At 33.9% G+C, this 16,916-nt stretch overlaps 1 protein-coding gene across 5 annotated transcripts in view; it reads left to right on the top strand.

Moving 5' to 3' along the window:
- LOC116346446 (nesprin-1) overlaps window positions 1-16,916 on the top strand; it is an 81,550-nt gene that overhangs the window by 9,499 nt on the left and 55,135 nt on the right. For 3 of the 5 annotated variants that reach the window (XM_031776494.1, XM_031776496.1, XM_031776497.1), the window contains 5 exons: window positions 1,391-1,572; window positions 2,291-2,573; window positions 4,009-6,618; window positions 7,094-8,384; window positions 8,521-16,889. In XM_031776494.1, coding sequence (XP_031632354.1) covers window positions 1,391-1,572; window positions 2,291-2,573; window positions 4,009-6,618; window positions 7,094-8,384; window positions 8,521-16,889 — 12,735 coding nt within the window. Of the gene's footprint in view, window positions 1-1,390; window positions 1,573-2,290; window positions 2,574-4,008; window positions 6,619-6,732; window positions 6,748-7,093; window positions 8,385-8,520; window positions 16,890-16,916 lie in introns of all 5 variants that reach the window. The other 2 variants (XM_031776493.1, XM_031776495.1) reach the window with 1 other exon arrangement.

Raw genomic sequence — 16,916 nt, 5'->3', positions numbered from 1 at the left:
TTATCGCAGCCACCCATTATAATGGAGTGAAAACAATAGAAGTGAATGTTATAGGTCTAAGTATAAAACCATTTACATTACTACAATCACTATAACAATAACTTCTATTGTTTTTACTCTATTTCAAAGTCTGGCTCCAATGAATATCGGATACTGACAAAATATCCAGGATATATATCTATGCTTAGTATATGCTCTGGTCTTGATTGATTAAAAGTTGAAATATGCAGCATGTTATTAAAAGATGATTAGTCAAAATGTATGCAGAGGCGAGATCTTCTACGGAGAATCTGAAAATTTTACTAGTTTGGGGTCAAAGGAGATTTAGACCTGTATTTCCATGCTTTTTGGATTTTTTCATTTCGACCCCAGTACAGGTGGGGTTATGGGGTGTCACAACAACTCCCCAGAGAGTGGGAGTAATTTTTCTTGAGGAATCCAAATATTTAACTTGGTTTGAAACTAAAAAGAGTTGTACCCATTTTTGGCGGATTATTGTAATTTCTAAATAAATATGTCAGTAAATACTACCTTATTAGGTGCAACATTTAAGATAAGGGATTTGAACTGCATTAACCTTCCGAAGGGCAAGATTTTACTTTCCAATCCAAATTTAAAGTACTAGAGCGCGAAATATGAAGTCGCTATGTATGACCACTATGAGTAATTTTTCACGAGGATTCCGAATATGTACCGAGTTTTGGGGTGAGATGGGCTTAGACCTTATTCTGGGCCTGTTTTCAGGATTTTTCCACTATTTGTTTTTGCCCCCGCCCTGAACCACAGAGGCAATTTTTTTCCTTAGAAATTATATGGAATATGAATGTTAAATCTTGAGTTCTAGTTCTACGAATCGTAGACTACGATTCTGTTTAAAAATCCTTACTTTTTAGCTCTAGAGATGTTCTTTCCAAAAAGGCCTTGTAAAGAGTTCAAGTATTTCACTTATTTTCATGCATTTTTTTACGAAAGTCGATTTGTCTCGAGTTCAAATCATACGAATATGAATGGTTAGTTTTCTGTTGCGGACCCCTGTGGGTTAGATATGAGCATTACTTCCATTGACAGAGTATTTAGATTGCCATGAACACACATATCAAATTTTAATTTTAATTATTTGTTTATAAATTATTATTTTGATATTTTAATTTTTTCACGAGCAGAGTCATTGTAAATATGTAATTTTCGGTTGTTTTGAATTTTAAGGCGTAACACTTCCTTATTTTAATGAAAATTACTCAATGAATTAAAACAATGATAAATAACAGTATTTAGTATCATATACCAAAATAATATGTTAAGTTGATATTGATTATAATCAATTATAAAATAGTCTGGAATTAGTATTAAACTTTATCATTTGAATAAAAACTACATTTGTTTTTCATAGATTGAAGAAAATAGCAGAGCTTTGGAATACTTGGGACATGGCATTAGTGGCTCTGTTAGCTCTTTGGATAGTGCAGCAGCCATTAGTTCACCAACGGTTCTATCAAGCGATGTTAAAGCTGAAAAATGGAAACAAGGAGCCAGAAAAACCTTACTTAATTGGGTATCGAATGCATTACCAAAGTAAGTGAAATAATTTCATTTCAAATGCAAATACTGAATTATTAAAACCAGAGCTTTCGTTCGTTTGTAGCACTTTTTATTCTTTTTTGTAACGGTTCGAATGTTCGGAATATGTTCGTATCTTTAAAAAATGGTAATTCAAAACAGTGTTTGTTTGAAATTTAAATGAAAAAATATAATGTGCAAATATGAGTTTTTTACAATTTTGTTCGCGTTTTTTTCTACATTGAGTTAAGATGAATAGAATGATGTGAAAATTCGATCGAACATCAAGCGTTCAGGATCGCATACATTTATGCGATAGATTGAATGATGCATGCATCATTTCATGCGCATCAAATAACGCTAACGCTGTCGTTGTACGTGCGGATCTAGTAGCACACGACGGTCTTGCTTTATTGAACATTCACATCATTACGTGTATCATATAAGCACGTGGTGCGCTGTCAGGACCGTACTCATAGCGACATCGTTAGCGTTGTGTTTGCGTTATTTGATTCGCATCAAACGATGCATGCATCATTCAATGTATCGCATAAATATATGCGATCCTGAACGCTTGTCGAACATACGAACGAACATGGCGAACATTTTATTTTCTACGGATGAACGAACGGTCACAAAAAAGAAAAAAAATGCTATGAACGAACCGTCCATTCGTTTGTTTATGTTTGTTGACAGCATTGATCAAAACATTGAAATTTTCATTATAATTTAGGGATATCGGTGTCGAAGTGCGCGATTTTGGTCCAAGTTGGAGAGATGGAGTGGCTTTCTTGGCATTAATCGATTCAATAAAAACAAATTTGATAAATCTAGCAGAGATGCGAAAATCATCGACCACAAATAAACAGCGATTGAATACTGCTTTCGATGTAGCTGAAAATAAATTGGGAATTGCACGTCTATTAGACGCAGATGATGTGGATGTTCCCAAACCCGAACAGAAAAGTATCATGACTTACGTTGCTCAGTTCTTGCATAAATATCCTGAACCAAAGGTAAGTAGCGGAATGTTAACATGGTTGATATAAGATATGTACAGTAGGGTGCATCGATTTTTTTTGTTTTGAAAATTTCAAAAACCCTTAGAGCGGCTTTTATAGACCTGGTCGAGAGTAACAACTATTGTTGTGTTACTTTGGCCCATTTTTACCGCGGTCGACTTGAAGTTCGCAATTTTTCTTATTTTTTCAATAAATTTGTATGAAAGTAAATTACTCTTATGGTTGTTAGTATTGGTGTAGAAAGTAAATTTATCATTATTGATTTAGAAGTAAATTTATCAATAGTAAGACTGAGAATTGAAAAATATTTAAAACAAAACAGATGAAATTGAAAACATAAATAAAGTTATTAGTTAAAATAACTGAATTAATAACTATTTACATTTAGAAAAAATACATAAATTTAATAATTATTATTTATCTCTTTCAAATCTGCTTGATGAAAAATATTTAATTATCATACACGAAAGACCGCTGAAATGACCAATACAAAATATGTACGGATATACGACGGTGTCATTTCAGCGGTTTTCCGTGTTTTTCATGCAAGACGCCCATGTAAATGATGAAAAAGTCGCGAAAAATGAAAAAAATAATTAATTTTTTTTCTTCGACTTTCAAATACCTACTCAATTTTCTGTATCACCTGGTGAAATCAGAATGAAAAAAATCGCATTCCTTATCATCCAAATCACGATCTGGACTTTTTTCACTGTTTGAGTGCTCTAAACCGAGCCTTCGAGAGATTCACATAAACTTGCATTGTGACACCTATTGAATGGTGAGAAAATTGGCATTTCGGGCAACCAATTGAAGTTCGAAATTAGTGAGCAACAGTGAAACATTTCATAACAAACTGCATCATAACTTATGTTGCAGTTTGTTTCTTATTATTTTATTGTTGTTCTCTAATTCTCAACTCTTAAATTTCTAATTCTTACATTTGATTTACATCCCAGTTTAAGTTGAAGATTTTTTCTCAACTTTTCTGAAGGTATCTTTGTTTCTCAACGGTTCATATGTTTTTCTCTTTCCTTCTCATGAGAAATTGTATTTGAATTTGACAGTTAGTATGACATTTGCCACAGGTTCTTTGTCTGTACGCAAAGGTTTTGTTGAAATACATGGTGCATTAGTAAATTGGGCATGTGGAATTCAAAAATACATTGAGCAAAAATATTCACGAGAGCATATGTTTTGGATGACCTTAAAAGGGAAATGGGCGAAAGAAAATGTTGATGCAATTTTTTTTTCTGAAAATATAGTGCTCTTCTAATATTGTCTGCACCAATATTAAGACTAATATAATTCACTTTCACACAAATTTATACAAAAGTTCTCGACCAGGTCTACAAAAGCCGCACTAAGGGTATTTAAAATGTTCAAAAACAAAAAATCGATGACTAAATATCGAAATACGGTTCTATAGGGTATTTCACGCGGAGGAGCATCAACTTTACAAGAAGAATACGACGAATTCGTACATTGGTTGCAATCACGGACATCACATTTCGAACATCTTATTCAAAGTCAATCACTGTCGATTGATTTTGCCGATTATCTAGTTGCAAAAGCAGATGTTGATGCGCGTTCGAACCTTTTCAATAAATTAAAAAATTTAGTAACAACTCATCATAACATTGCTGCTTTGACACAAGCTTCTTGGGAAAATATTAATAAGCTATGGAACCAGCACGAATTTCAATTACAGTATTGGCTTTGGTTGCTTGATTCAAACTTGCCAGGTGATTTTGCCCTAGTAGGAAAATGGTTGGCTGAAGCAGAAAAATTACTATTCTATGATGAAATACCAACAACTATGAATGAAGAAACTGCTGCAATTATCAGTAAAAAACTTGAAGAACATAAAAAATTCTTTGGCAATTATGACCAGATAAAAGAGTTATTTTTCCGAGTGAAACAATCCTCTTCATTGACCACTAAAATACCATTTGAACAACTAAAAAATATTGAACAACGCCTATGTGAAGTTGGACCTAAAGCACATCAGCGACGCCTCAATTTGAAATTTTTGGAACATAAATGTTGCATTATTGCCTTTTTGAATTTAATTGAAAATAAACTTCGATTATGGAGTGGTAAATTTGGACGTGAAGATAGATCAAAGCAAATGCTTCAACAATATAATGATTTCATACATAAGAATATGGTATTTGAGGAATTTGAAAAGGCTTTTGTTGATATGAAGCATGTTGTTGAAGAATGTAGACGTGATGGTAATTTAACACGACAAGATAATTACGATATCGAAAAATTTATGCATGATACTGAAGATCGGTGGAAGAGAGTATCACGTGATCTAAAATGCTGTCAAAATATATTGGGAGAAGTTGTAGCAAACTGGCATAGATGGAATTCTTGCTCAGATGAATTCGAAGGATGGCTGTGTTTAGCGGAAGATAAAATACGTGCCTCCGAAGATGAAAGATTAGAGTTTTTCCAAGATATTAGCCTATGGAAGAATAAATATCAAGAAATGCACGACATAGTTAATTTTCTCATTGCAATTTGTGAACCAGAAATTGTCAATGAGCTACGTGATAAATTTCAACAATTAACTCTTCGTTTCGATAAAATATATGCAAGCACAAAACAATATGTGCATTCAAGCGATATTTTACGTAATAAACAAGAATATCGACAATCATCCGAAAAACTCGCCGCATGGTTGAACAAAGCAGAGTCACTATTGTCAAAGCAAATTCCATGCACAACAAAATCGATTGCAGATCACAGTACTCAAATCCAATCTTTAGCCACTGAAATCGATGATGTTGAGGAACTATTCAAACAAATAAGTAAAATGATACAGTCACTTTTACCTGATATGTCTCGTTCTGAAGTGGAAAATATGATGAGTTCTCTGAAACAACAAAAAGAACAATTGGTTCGAGTTCGAGCACAAATTCCCAATAAATTACATCTTTTCCACCAATTGTATACGCAACAAGAGTCACTTGAACAAGGACAAAAAGATGTGCATAACTGGTTAAATGAAGCTGAAAAATTACTTCAATCATATTCACTTACGGCTAATCGTGAGAAGCTACAAGAACAGTTGGACAAACATCGTGAATTTTTTTCACGAATACTTTATTATCGATCAATGGTTGATACCAAAAATAATGTTTTGCAAAATCTATTAAAATTTGACTCAACCGAAAAGTTATTGGATGCATCAGAAATTCAACAGCAAATGGGCCAGCTGAACGACCGTTTCAATTATGTGATTCAAAATGCACAGCAATGGGAACAACGTTTACAAGACGCTGATAATTGTTGGGAACATTTCCGTGAAGATGAACGCATTGTCGCTGATTGGATTTACAAAGCTGAAGTCTATCTCACAGAAAGACATATTCAATCTGCAAAAATAATTGAAGAGCGAAAAACATTCTTTGAAAATGTAAACACCGTTTGGATGAAGAATTTGCTGACAAGTGGACAGAATTTACTTAAAACATTACCCATGGAAGAACAACAGAAAGTGGTCGAAAATGTTGAAGGCTTACAGCAACGATGGGAAAATGTGCTTACGAGTGCACCACAGCATCTTATTCATTCGAAATTCAATTTGAACGAAGAAAATCTCAACCAAACAATAAAGGAAATTGAGCGAGAAGTTCAATTGGAGCAACAAGCACTCAATAAAAATGAAGATATTGGACTGATATCGCAACGTTATAATGATTTTATTACAAACAAAGGTCTAACCGGACAAGCACAAAATTACATTGAGAACATGAAACAACTGTGTACAAAATATAATGAACTGAATCCGAATGATACAAGTTTGGAAAACACTATGCAAAATGCTAGTATTAAATGGTTGAATACAACAAGGCGTCTTGATGAATTGCAAAAGCTATTATGCCAGGTTCCAATTCAGTGGCAGAACTATCGTTCGAAATTTGACACAATGACTACTTGGATGAACACCGTGGATAGTGCTTTAAAATCAATTGTACAGGAAGTTAGCACATCAGAAGAATTCGAAAAGGAACGACTAGTTTTTCAAGTGAGTACAGTATAATTTGATTTTTTTTATTGATTTATTATCATTTTTATTATAATACGTAAGATGTACGTATGTTTAACGTAATAATCAATGCATATTACTATTTGCATGCAGCTGAAGGAATTAGCGGTAAATTATAAGTTTTAGTAGAATAGGAAAGTGCGCTTTAAATACACTAAACTATTTTTGGATTATATCAAGTTTTACTATTTTAGTTTCAAGAATTATATAGTATGTCGAATATTCGGGAAGAATGTTCAGGCAATCTTTTAAAATATCAAAGTTAATACACACATATTTATTTAAACTTGAACCGAGTCAATATATTATTTTTCGATTATTAATCGAAACAAAATAGCGAATGATTACGTACGTGTCATTAACAATTTTTTATTCCCGCTACTTGCAGCGCACTTTTCTACACGTTATCTGGTGATGAGTTTTTGTTAAAATAAATTTTAAATGTCATTTATAGAAAATATGTCAAGATGCTGACGCTAAGCGTGAAGATATGAAGTGGCTGGTGTCAACGCTCGATTCACTACAACCATATGTTAGTGAAATGGAAGCAAAAGAAGAACAACAAAAATTAGAAAATTTAATAGGGCGCTACAAAACGCTGATTCCAACAATTGAAATAACTATGGTGAAGACAGAAGTATTTTCTAAGTGCTATACATATCGAAAAGAAGTGCACGAAGTGGTTTGTTTATTGGAGAAAGTAAAAGATCAAACAATAACAGCACCACAGCCAGAGAGTTTGGAAAATTTACGTCAAATGATACAAGAGCAACAGTTTGCAATCAATCAATTGGATCATCAAAGAACGCATATAATGTCAATGTTACAAAGAGGACGTGACTTAAGCAAAGATGTTCATGCGCCAAAGTTCATGCCAAACGAGATTAAAAATTTAGAAAATGGTTGGAATGATGCGTATAATGAAACGGTTGACAAACTAAGGGAGCTAAAGAGCACCGAATCAATATGGAATGAGTTCCAGGAGGAAAAACATCGTATAATAAACTTACTTGGAAATGCTGAGACAGAACTGAGATCAATCACACCACTTCAAACTGATCCGAAAAATGTGAGTTCAGATTTGAAAACTAAACGTGAGTTGAATGCGACATTACAACAAGCATCACGACAAATGATTGCTAATTTACAAGATCGTTGCAAAGAGCTTACACCATTGACAGATCAAACAAAGAAACCATTAATTGAAAAAGAAGTAACTGAATTGGAGAAACAGTTCTTTAATACAATGGAACATGTGAAGGATCGTGTGAATTATTTGGAAGACTACAGTTTTCGATGGAACAATTATAAAACACGTGTGGCAGAGTTACAAAATTGGGCATTAAATTCAGCACCACAACTAATTGAAGCTGTTCAATCACAAGAAATTTCGCCTGAGGAACGTGTTTTGAAAACAGAGGCCCTTCAGTCAATTATCTCTGAAAAAATGCGATCATTGGATATTTTATCTAGTGATGCTTGTGAATTGGCACCCAAGGAAGGAAACTTCTCTGAAGCAAAGCGATTAAAAAGCGAAGTATCTAAACTTCAAGAAATGTTGAGCGTAATCAATCGCAATGTAAACCATCAATCCATGACCACAAAAGAGGATCTTGTTAATTGGCAAAAGTATCAAGCTGGAATTCAAGAAATAAAACCATGGATTGAGCGGTCGGAATCGAGGTTTAGTCTTATAACAGAAAAACCAGTTTCACTACAAGAAGCATACACACTGCAACAACAAGGTAAAAATGTTTTATAATAAAATATTATTTGTTATTATACACTTTTGTCTTCGGTATACCGAACTATAGTTCTTATGTTAAAAAAATACTTATATTTCTAATACTTGTTTTTCCTTTATTTTGTAATGAATAACAGCAAGACAATTTGCTAGCCAATGTGAACTTCAAAAAGAAAAACTCAACGCAGTTGCATCATTTAATAACTTAATGTCTTGCAAGACAAATGCACCAGACGAATTGGATGCCGTTAATTCGCGATGGCATTCAGTTCAGGATAATGCCAAACAATTGGCAAACAGATACGATCGATTAGTTTCAAACTGGCAAACATTTGATAATGATGCATCAAAACTAGAAGATTGGGTTGTTCGAAGTGAGCAGGCTCTATTGACACGTCCACTACTGGCAAACAGTCCTCATGTTGATAAACTAGAAAAAGAATTAATTCACTTGAAGACATTCAATAACGACATATCGGAGCAGTTGGCTAAAATTGTATCTTTGACACAGAGTTCAGAGACCTTAGTACCAAATCTAGGACCACAGGGTTTAAATGCAACAAAAGAGCGTATCAACGCATTGCGAGGAAAAGTTGGAAAGTTATCGGAAGCGAATCGTGAACGCATCAATGTTATCTCAGATGCAATAATTTCAAGACAAGATTTCAATGCAAAATTAGCCAATTTTGCTACGCTAATGGAACGATTGCGTAATCAAGCTGCACAAGTTGAAGACTTGGCCGTCGAACGTGTTGAGCCACATTTGCAAATTGTTCACAATTTATTGCAAGAACATTCGGATATGAAAAACTTATTTAACTCAATATACGAAGAAGTTAAAAATATGACATTGAATGCTAGTCCCGAAGATAGTGGAATTATTAATGATTCGTATACAGCACTAGTACTAAACTATCAAAATATTGAAGACGATTTGCAACAGAAAAAACAAGCGTTACAAAAATGGTCCGATTTCTTAGGTTGGAAAAATGACATTGAATCGAATGCTAATCATATTAAACAACAATTGGAAAAAGCAACTGATAAAAGCAATAATATTGAGAATCTCAAACAAATTATAGAAGAAATTACTACTAATACCGTTTCAGTAGCAGCAAAGAAGGCTGATGCAAATGTAATCGATAACATTCCGGTTGTTTACTTAAGAGATACAAACACTGGAAAACCGATTACCGCACAGCAAATCACAAATGATTTGGAGAATAAATTTCATAATTTAGAATTGAAAGCACAAAACCAAGTGGCTACGCTCAGCAAAATTGAAGCTCAAAAAGGTGGCTTTATTAAAATTGAAAATAGTTTGGGCAAATGCTTATTGGATATCAAATCAAATTTAGACAATATTATTACACGTTCACCAACTGACAATATTGAACAAAATATTTCTGATCTTAATGCACTTTGCGTCAATTTACAAACCAAAATTCCGCTAAAAGAGCAAATGCACAATGAAGGCACACAATTGATGCAAGAAGATATTTCAAGTATACCCGCAATTCAGGAGTCCATGCTATTATTAAATAAACGTTGGGATGATATTCAAGGCGAAATTGATAATCAACTGCAAAAATGTGCTCAACTTAACCACGCTGTTCAAGAATATTCAAATTTAAAGAAACGTTTTAACACCGAAATGGTAAAAGCAGAAAAAATTTACAGTACCATTGAACCAGAACCGAAAGGAGAACAGCAGCTTATTGAAACATCTGTTAAATCGAAACAGGCATTGGACCAAATTAAAAAATCTAAAGTTGCTCTAGACGATATGGAGCGAAGAGGAACTCTGTTGATTAAATTGCTACAGTGCACTCAACCTAATAATATTGACGACGAAATAAAAGAATCAGAAACAAAATGGCAGCAACTCCAAGTGCAAATAGCACAAAACGCTCATCTCTTCGAAACAGAAGCAATTATTTGGAATCAAATCGAAGAATTTAAATCAGAATTGGTTTTATGGCTTGATGATATTATAGCTGCTTTAAATGATGCTGCCAACAACACCTTAGAAATTGAATACAGTCCAATTCGATTGAATAAATATAAAACTGAGCTCCCAACATACTCAAACATTTATTCTGATTTAAAGGAAAAAGTGTCGGAACTCGTGAAAATGAATAAAGGAGTCGAAATACCAGCTTTAACTGATTTAACGAATGCACTCGATAACAAATTTTCGGAAGCCGAAACAAATGCTCTCAAGCTTACAGAAATTTCATCGAATTTTGAAGACCAAGAGAAAGAATTACGATGCTCAGTGAAAAATTGTGGTGATGCGATCAACAAAATCCGAGAACAACTTATCACCACTGACGATATGTCAGGTGATAACAGTAAAATTGTCGAACGATTGCAGCTTTGTCAAGCATTGAAAGTACAACTAAGTGATCAAGAAAGTGAATTAGACAACCTTCGTATGCGTATTGATGAAATGAAATTTACGTATCCAACTTTTGCCGAATCAATTATTCCGAAGGAATTGAATAATGTTCAGAAACGTATGGATGTTATTTTAACGCATGCCAATAAAATTGAATCATCACTTTCGCACTTTTTGAAAAAATTCCATATGGACAAAATTGGAATGCTTGGACGAATGATTAACGCTCAAAAAGAGAAAATTATCTGGTGTATACCTGAACCCAGTAGCGACAAATTTAATTTGGAAGTAAAAAAATCATCTCTTGCTGATGTACAAGGAAGCATCGATGATTGTTTGATACGAAATGCGGAGATATCTGATTCAATTGATCTCTTGAATAATATTGAGTCTCCTGAGAATGTAGAAATGATTAAGAATGAAATTGTTCGATACAATGTTGAGTTAGCTGATATTCAACAGAGATGTGAAAAAACAAAAGCTGATTTGGATGATAACATTGCTCTATGGAACGAATATGAGCAACACTTCGAGGCTGTAACAAATTGGTTCAAAGAAATCGAAACAAATGTTAAAAATGAGTCAATTGCCCTTATCAATGTGAATAATATTGATAATAAAATATCAGAGCTTAATGCAATTCACGAAGACATTAAAAATAAAAATCCAGATATTAACAAACTTGAAGAGATTGCCGAAAAGATAATGCAAAATAATTCTGAGGCCAGAGTTGGTCAAACTGTTAACCATATGGTCTCACGATATAAATCTGTTGGCAAGAGTATAGCTTCTTTACTCGAACGTACAAAAACAGCGAAACAAGCTTATATTGACTTCGGTAAAAATGAGGCTACATGTGCAGATTGGACTAAAAATGCTCGTATGCATCTCAATGAATTATTTAGAATGGGTTCACCTGGCTCAGGGCCGACACGGCAACAGCTCAATTTAGTAAAAGCATTTGTCAGCAACTTACCGAGAGGCCAAGCACATGTAAACGATTTGTTCAATTCGGCTGAAGCACTCTATCCTCTTGTAACTTCGGAGGATCGCGAAAATATTCGAAATAGAAGACAACAGCCCCGGGACGATTTTGATAACATTCAAGATGAAGCAAATTCCTTGCTCTCTCAAGTTGAGTCATTGTTGATACATAAAACATCAATTGAAGAGAGTTTTGCGCAAGTGAAACAGTGGTTAGACGATGCAAAAACCAAGCTAGGAACGCAAAGTGAATTGTATCCAAGTTTAATTGAGAAAAAACAGGCTCTTCAAATACTGCGATCTCAATTGCAAGACAATATCTTACATAAAAATGCTTTGAAACAACTACAGGACAAAGCTCAATCGATGGCTGACATTGAAGCTATAGAGAAAGTTGGCGAAACAATGAAAGAATATGATAATTTACATCAACATTTAAGCTGTCGAGTTGCCGATTGTGAAAGAAGCGTTACGAATCATGAATCATATGATCAAATAACAGAACGTGCACAAGAGTTTTTGAAGAAATTAGGTGATCAAACTGCTGAAATTTTCCGAAATGATTGTCCCTTTGAAAAAGATATCACCGAACAAAACCTTGAAGTGTTAAGTAGCGTGATTGGTGAAAGAAATCAAGGCAATAAAATTATATTGGCCTGTAAAAATCAACTTGAAAAAGTGTTGCTGGAAACGCACCCTTCTGGGCATCCGGTTCTCATCAATTCATTTGAAAATATTAAACGCGAATGGGATATATACATCGCACAATGTGAAGATACACAAAATAAACTTAAAGAGTTGTATGAAAAATGGGCAGCAGCCGATTTAACTATCGAACAAATTGAAAATTGGCTTAAAAAAGTAGAAAGTGTTCCAAAAGATCAGAGCATGAAGAGTACGTATGAAACGAAACAAGCATATTTGAACAAACTACAAAAGTTAAACGAAGAAATAATTTCAAAAGAAGCCGAATTTGCATCATTGTCACATATTTGTAAAGATATTAACGGCGAAAGTGCAATAAACTCGCGTGCATCTAAACTTGTTACTCGCTATCAAGCACTTAAAAATCTATATAGAGAACATATTGACAAATATGAGCAATATGCGAAGAACCATCATTCGTTCAATGAAGATTATGATCAATTTAGAAAACATTTACAAGAAGTAATTGATAATTTGAAAGAAAACAGTGGAATTACTGGCGATTTGCCTATTTTGCAAGGCCGACAAACTGCGCTACGAAATATCGCCGATCAACGTTCAAATGATGCCATCCCATTTGAAGATATTATTGATCGCGGAGAAAAATTGTATGTTAATACAAATCCAGAAGGTAGAGAACTTATTCGGCAACAATTGCGAAGCCTAAGAGCTGAATGGGATAAGTTCAGCGACGATTTGAATGCTTCTACTCAAAAAATTGAAAATTGTTTACTTCAATTCACTGATTTTGCCCAAGGACAAGAACAACTTACTAGATGGCTTAAAGATGTGGAACAAGCAATGCAAAATCATACCGAACTCAAGACAACTTTACAAGAGAAACGTGCTCAACTTCAAAATCACAAACTAATGAATGAAGACATTCAAAACCATTGTTCGTTAGTTGATGCAGTTTGTGAACGAGCACAATCGCTTGTGAATGAAACTCAAGATGAATCTCTAAATATGTATTTAAATTCCATAAAACAATTGTTTGATAATATTGTTGAGAAATCACAAGAACTTATGACTAATTTAGATGGTTGTGTTCAATCGCATCAAAATTACAATGCCCAATTGGCTCATTTAAAAGATTGGTTGAGTGCAGAAAAGCAGAAATTAGTAGAATGCGAAGATACTTATGGTGAAAAAAATGATTTGAAACGTAAAATCAACATATTGGAACAATTAAAATCAAACCAAAATTCTGGACACCGACTAGTGAATGATTTGCTGGAGCAAAGCATAACTGTAAAGAAGTGTACTTCACCGCGAGGAATTGATTTGATTGACTCCGAATTGAAGGAACTTCAAACTGAAATCAATAATCATATAGAAAATGTCAATCAAAATGAAATTAAGCTCAGCTCTATTTTACAATCATGGGATGACTTTGAAATGCAATTGGACGAGTTGACTAAGTGGTGCCGAGCCACTGAAACTATATTCCGAGATCAACAACTTCAATCTACTCATGATGATAAAACCAAACATTTAATGGCATTCAGAGTTAAGAAAGAGCAAATCATAAATAAACAAAAGTCAGTTGATTTATTTACGGACAAAGCACATGATATCCTTAAAAATACAGGAGCAGAGCGGCTGCAGTTGCTAACATCACAATTATCCAACCGTTATCAATTATTAACTGCGCTCAGCAAAGAAGTTGTTAACAGATGGCAAACAATCGTCGACGATCATCGAAAATATAACGAAAAATTAGCAGAAGTAAATAATTGGATAACACCTTTGGAGGTTGAACTCAATTCAATCGTATCGAAAGCAACTGATGACACCACATGTGTCCAAGTACTGGAACACTTGGTCAATGAGAGTAGTAACGCTGATACATTGATGTCATCATTGGATGCTATCGGCGAAAAAGCCCTACAAGAAACATCAACTACGGGTAGAGAGAAAATTCGTACAGACATACGTGACATGCACGATCGTTGGGACAAGCTATGCGATGAAATTCACAAACTTCAAAAGAAACAAGAAACCCAATCACATCAACTCTCTTCTTATCAAGATCTTTTGCAACAAATATTGGCTTGGCTCAAAATAAACGAAGATACAATTACACATGAAAATATCAGTGGATGGACATCAATTCAAGAGATTCGTTCGAGACTTTTAAAATACAAGACAATGAACCAAGATATTTTATCGCATAAGCGAATAATAGAAACGCTCAATGACAAAGCAAACGTTGTGATGAATGACGAAATTAATAATACCATAAACAAAGTCAACGAACGATATGACAATTTGAATCAAGAATGTAATAACCTTGTATCACGCCTTGAGGAGGCCTTAGATATCTTTCAAACCTTTAATGATAACCAAAAACAACAAATGGATTATCAAAAGATTTTATGGGATCGATTAAATAATTACACAGATTATTCGGGAAATAAGAATGCGATTGAAGAGCGAATGGCAAAAATCGAGGAAATTGAAAGATCACTCGATGAAGGAAATCAGAAATTAGATGACCTTAGCAAACATGTTGCACAAATTAAAATGGATGCAATATCACCACGATGCAAAGAACTTATGGCACGCGATTTGAGTGGCCTTAAAATAGATTTTGATAAATTCAAAGATACACTGCAGGAGGTTAAATTCAATTTGAAAAATCGACATCAACAATGGACAGAATATGAAAGCAATTTGGATATTTTAACTGATTGGCTGACTCAAGCGGAGAGTGATTTGAAAAATTTTGGACTAAAAAATACATTCAATGAGAAACAAGATCAATTATCCAAATTTCAAAACTTGTTCGCAAATCTTAATGACAAAGAAAGTGAATTCGATAAAATAGCGGATGACTCGTCTGACTTAATACAAAATACTAAAGAATCACGTATTTCAATTGATGCACAACAAATATCTCTACGTTTTCAATCAATGAAAAATGCAACCAAAGAAATTTGTAAGAATTGCACAAATGCTGTATCGGATCACCAACAATTCAATGATAAATACAAAAAATGTTCCGAATTTTTGATATCCGCCGAGGCCAAATACGGCACATTTTTTAATGTGCCACAAAATTGTTCACGAGATGATCTTCTAAATCAACAGAACGCAATTCAACAAGTTCTTCACCAACAAAATACAGCAACACTCTTATTAAATAATGTAATTGAACTTGGAGAAAAACTATATCCAACAACGGCATTTGAAGGACGTGAAGCAATTAGAGAACAAACTCAGGAACTTTCACAGCTGATGGAAAAACTGTTTGATAAGATTAATATTATCAATCGCACAATCCAGAATAAACTATCTAAATGGACGGGTTTCGAAGAATGTGCTGAACTCCTTGAGGATTGGTTGAATACTTTGAACATTGATGAAAACATTATTTTAAGAGATACTTTGGATGAAAAGCGTAGCCAATTACATCTCTATCGCGATCAATTGAACGATATTCTACTTCATAAATCAGATGTGCTTAATTTGAAAGATATAGTCGCCAATATGCCCGACAAAAATGAATTTGTTGTTAGTAAATATGATCAAATTGTGAGAAAATATGATCATATGCATGAAATTTTGCAAGGTTTTGTTGAGCAATATGAAGTATTTGTCAGTGATCACAATTTATATAGTAAAGCAGTGTTGGATACTCTAGACTATATTGAAGCCACACAAAATACTGTTGATTTGTGGGGTGACCTTGAATTGGAGCGTGTCCTTTTACGAACAAATTTGAATCGATTGAAAAACCAGAGAGCCAATTTGAGTGATGAGAAAGTGCGTATTGAACAAATTCGGGGGCTCGGTGAAAAAGTTATTCCAAATACACTTGAGCCGGGACAAAAATTGATACAAAATCAAATTGATTCGTCACAACAAGAATGGGAGGGAATACTTTCGCAAATTCAATCCACAATCGATGCCATTGAAAGTAAACTGCAGCAGTGGGATGAGTTTGAAAAATTAAAAGATGACTGCATTAACTGGATCAGAATTACAGACAATAAGCTTCATGCAATCGATTTGAAACCAACTCTTGCAGAGAAAAAATGCCAAATAGATGAATTAAAAGTTCTTCAAGGGGAAATTCGGGCTAAAGAACTTGAAATCGATAATGTTAGTGAAAAAGCACAGCTTTTACATCGTGGAGCAACCACTGCTAAATATTCACAAATTACTGATTTAATTCCGAAGTATCAACAAGTAGTACATAAAGTAAAAGAATTGAATACACGATGGTCACAGTTCGTATCAACTCATAGTGAGTTTGAAAATCAACTATGTGAATGTACTGAATGGCTTCAAGACATCAATTCAAAATTGGATTATTGTGCAGATGTGAGTACGGCATCTCAGAAGGATCTTCAGGGAAAATTAGATGCAGTTCAAGATATGATAATGCTAAAAGACGAAGGATTTGCAAAGGTAAAAATTTCTTATAATAAAATATTA

Source organism: Contarinia nasturtii, unplaced genomic scaffold (genome assembly GCF_009176525.2).
Source record: "Contarinia nasturtii isolate CC-2019 unplaced genomic scaffold, AAFC_CNas_1.1 Cnas_scaffold_1500, whole genome shotgun sequence".
Classification (NCBI taxonomy): Eukaryota; Metazoa; Arthropoda; class Insecta; order Diptera; family Cecidomyiidae; genus Contarinia; species Contarinia nasturtii.
This window is presented reverse-complemented; position numbering and strand designations above follow the sequence as displayed.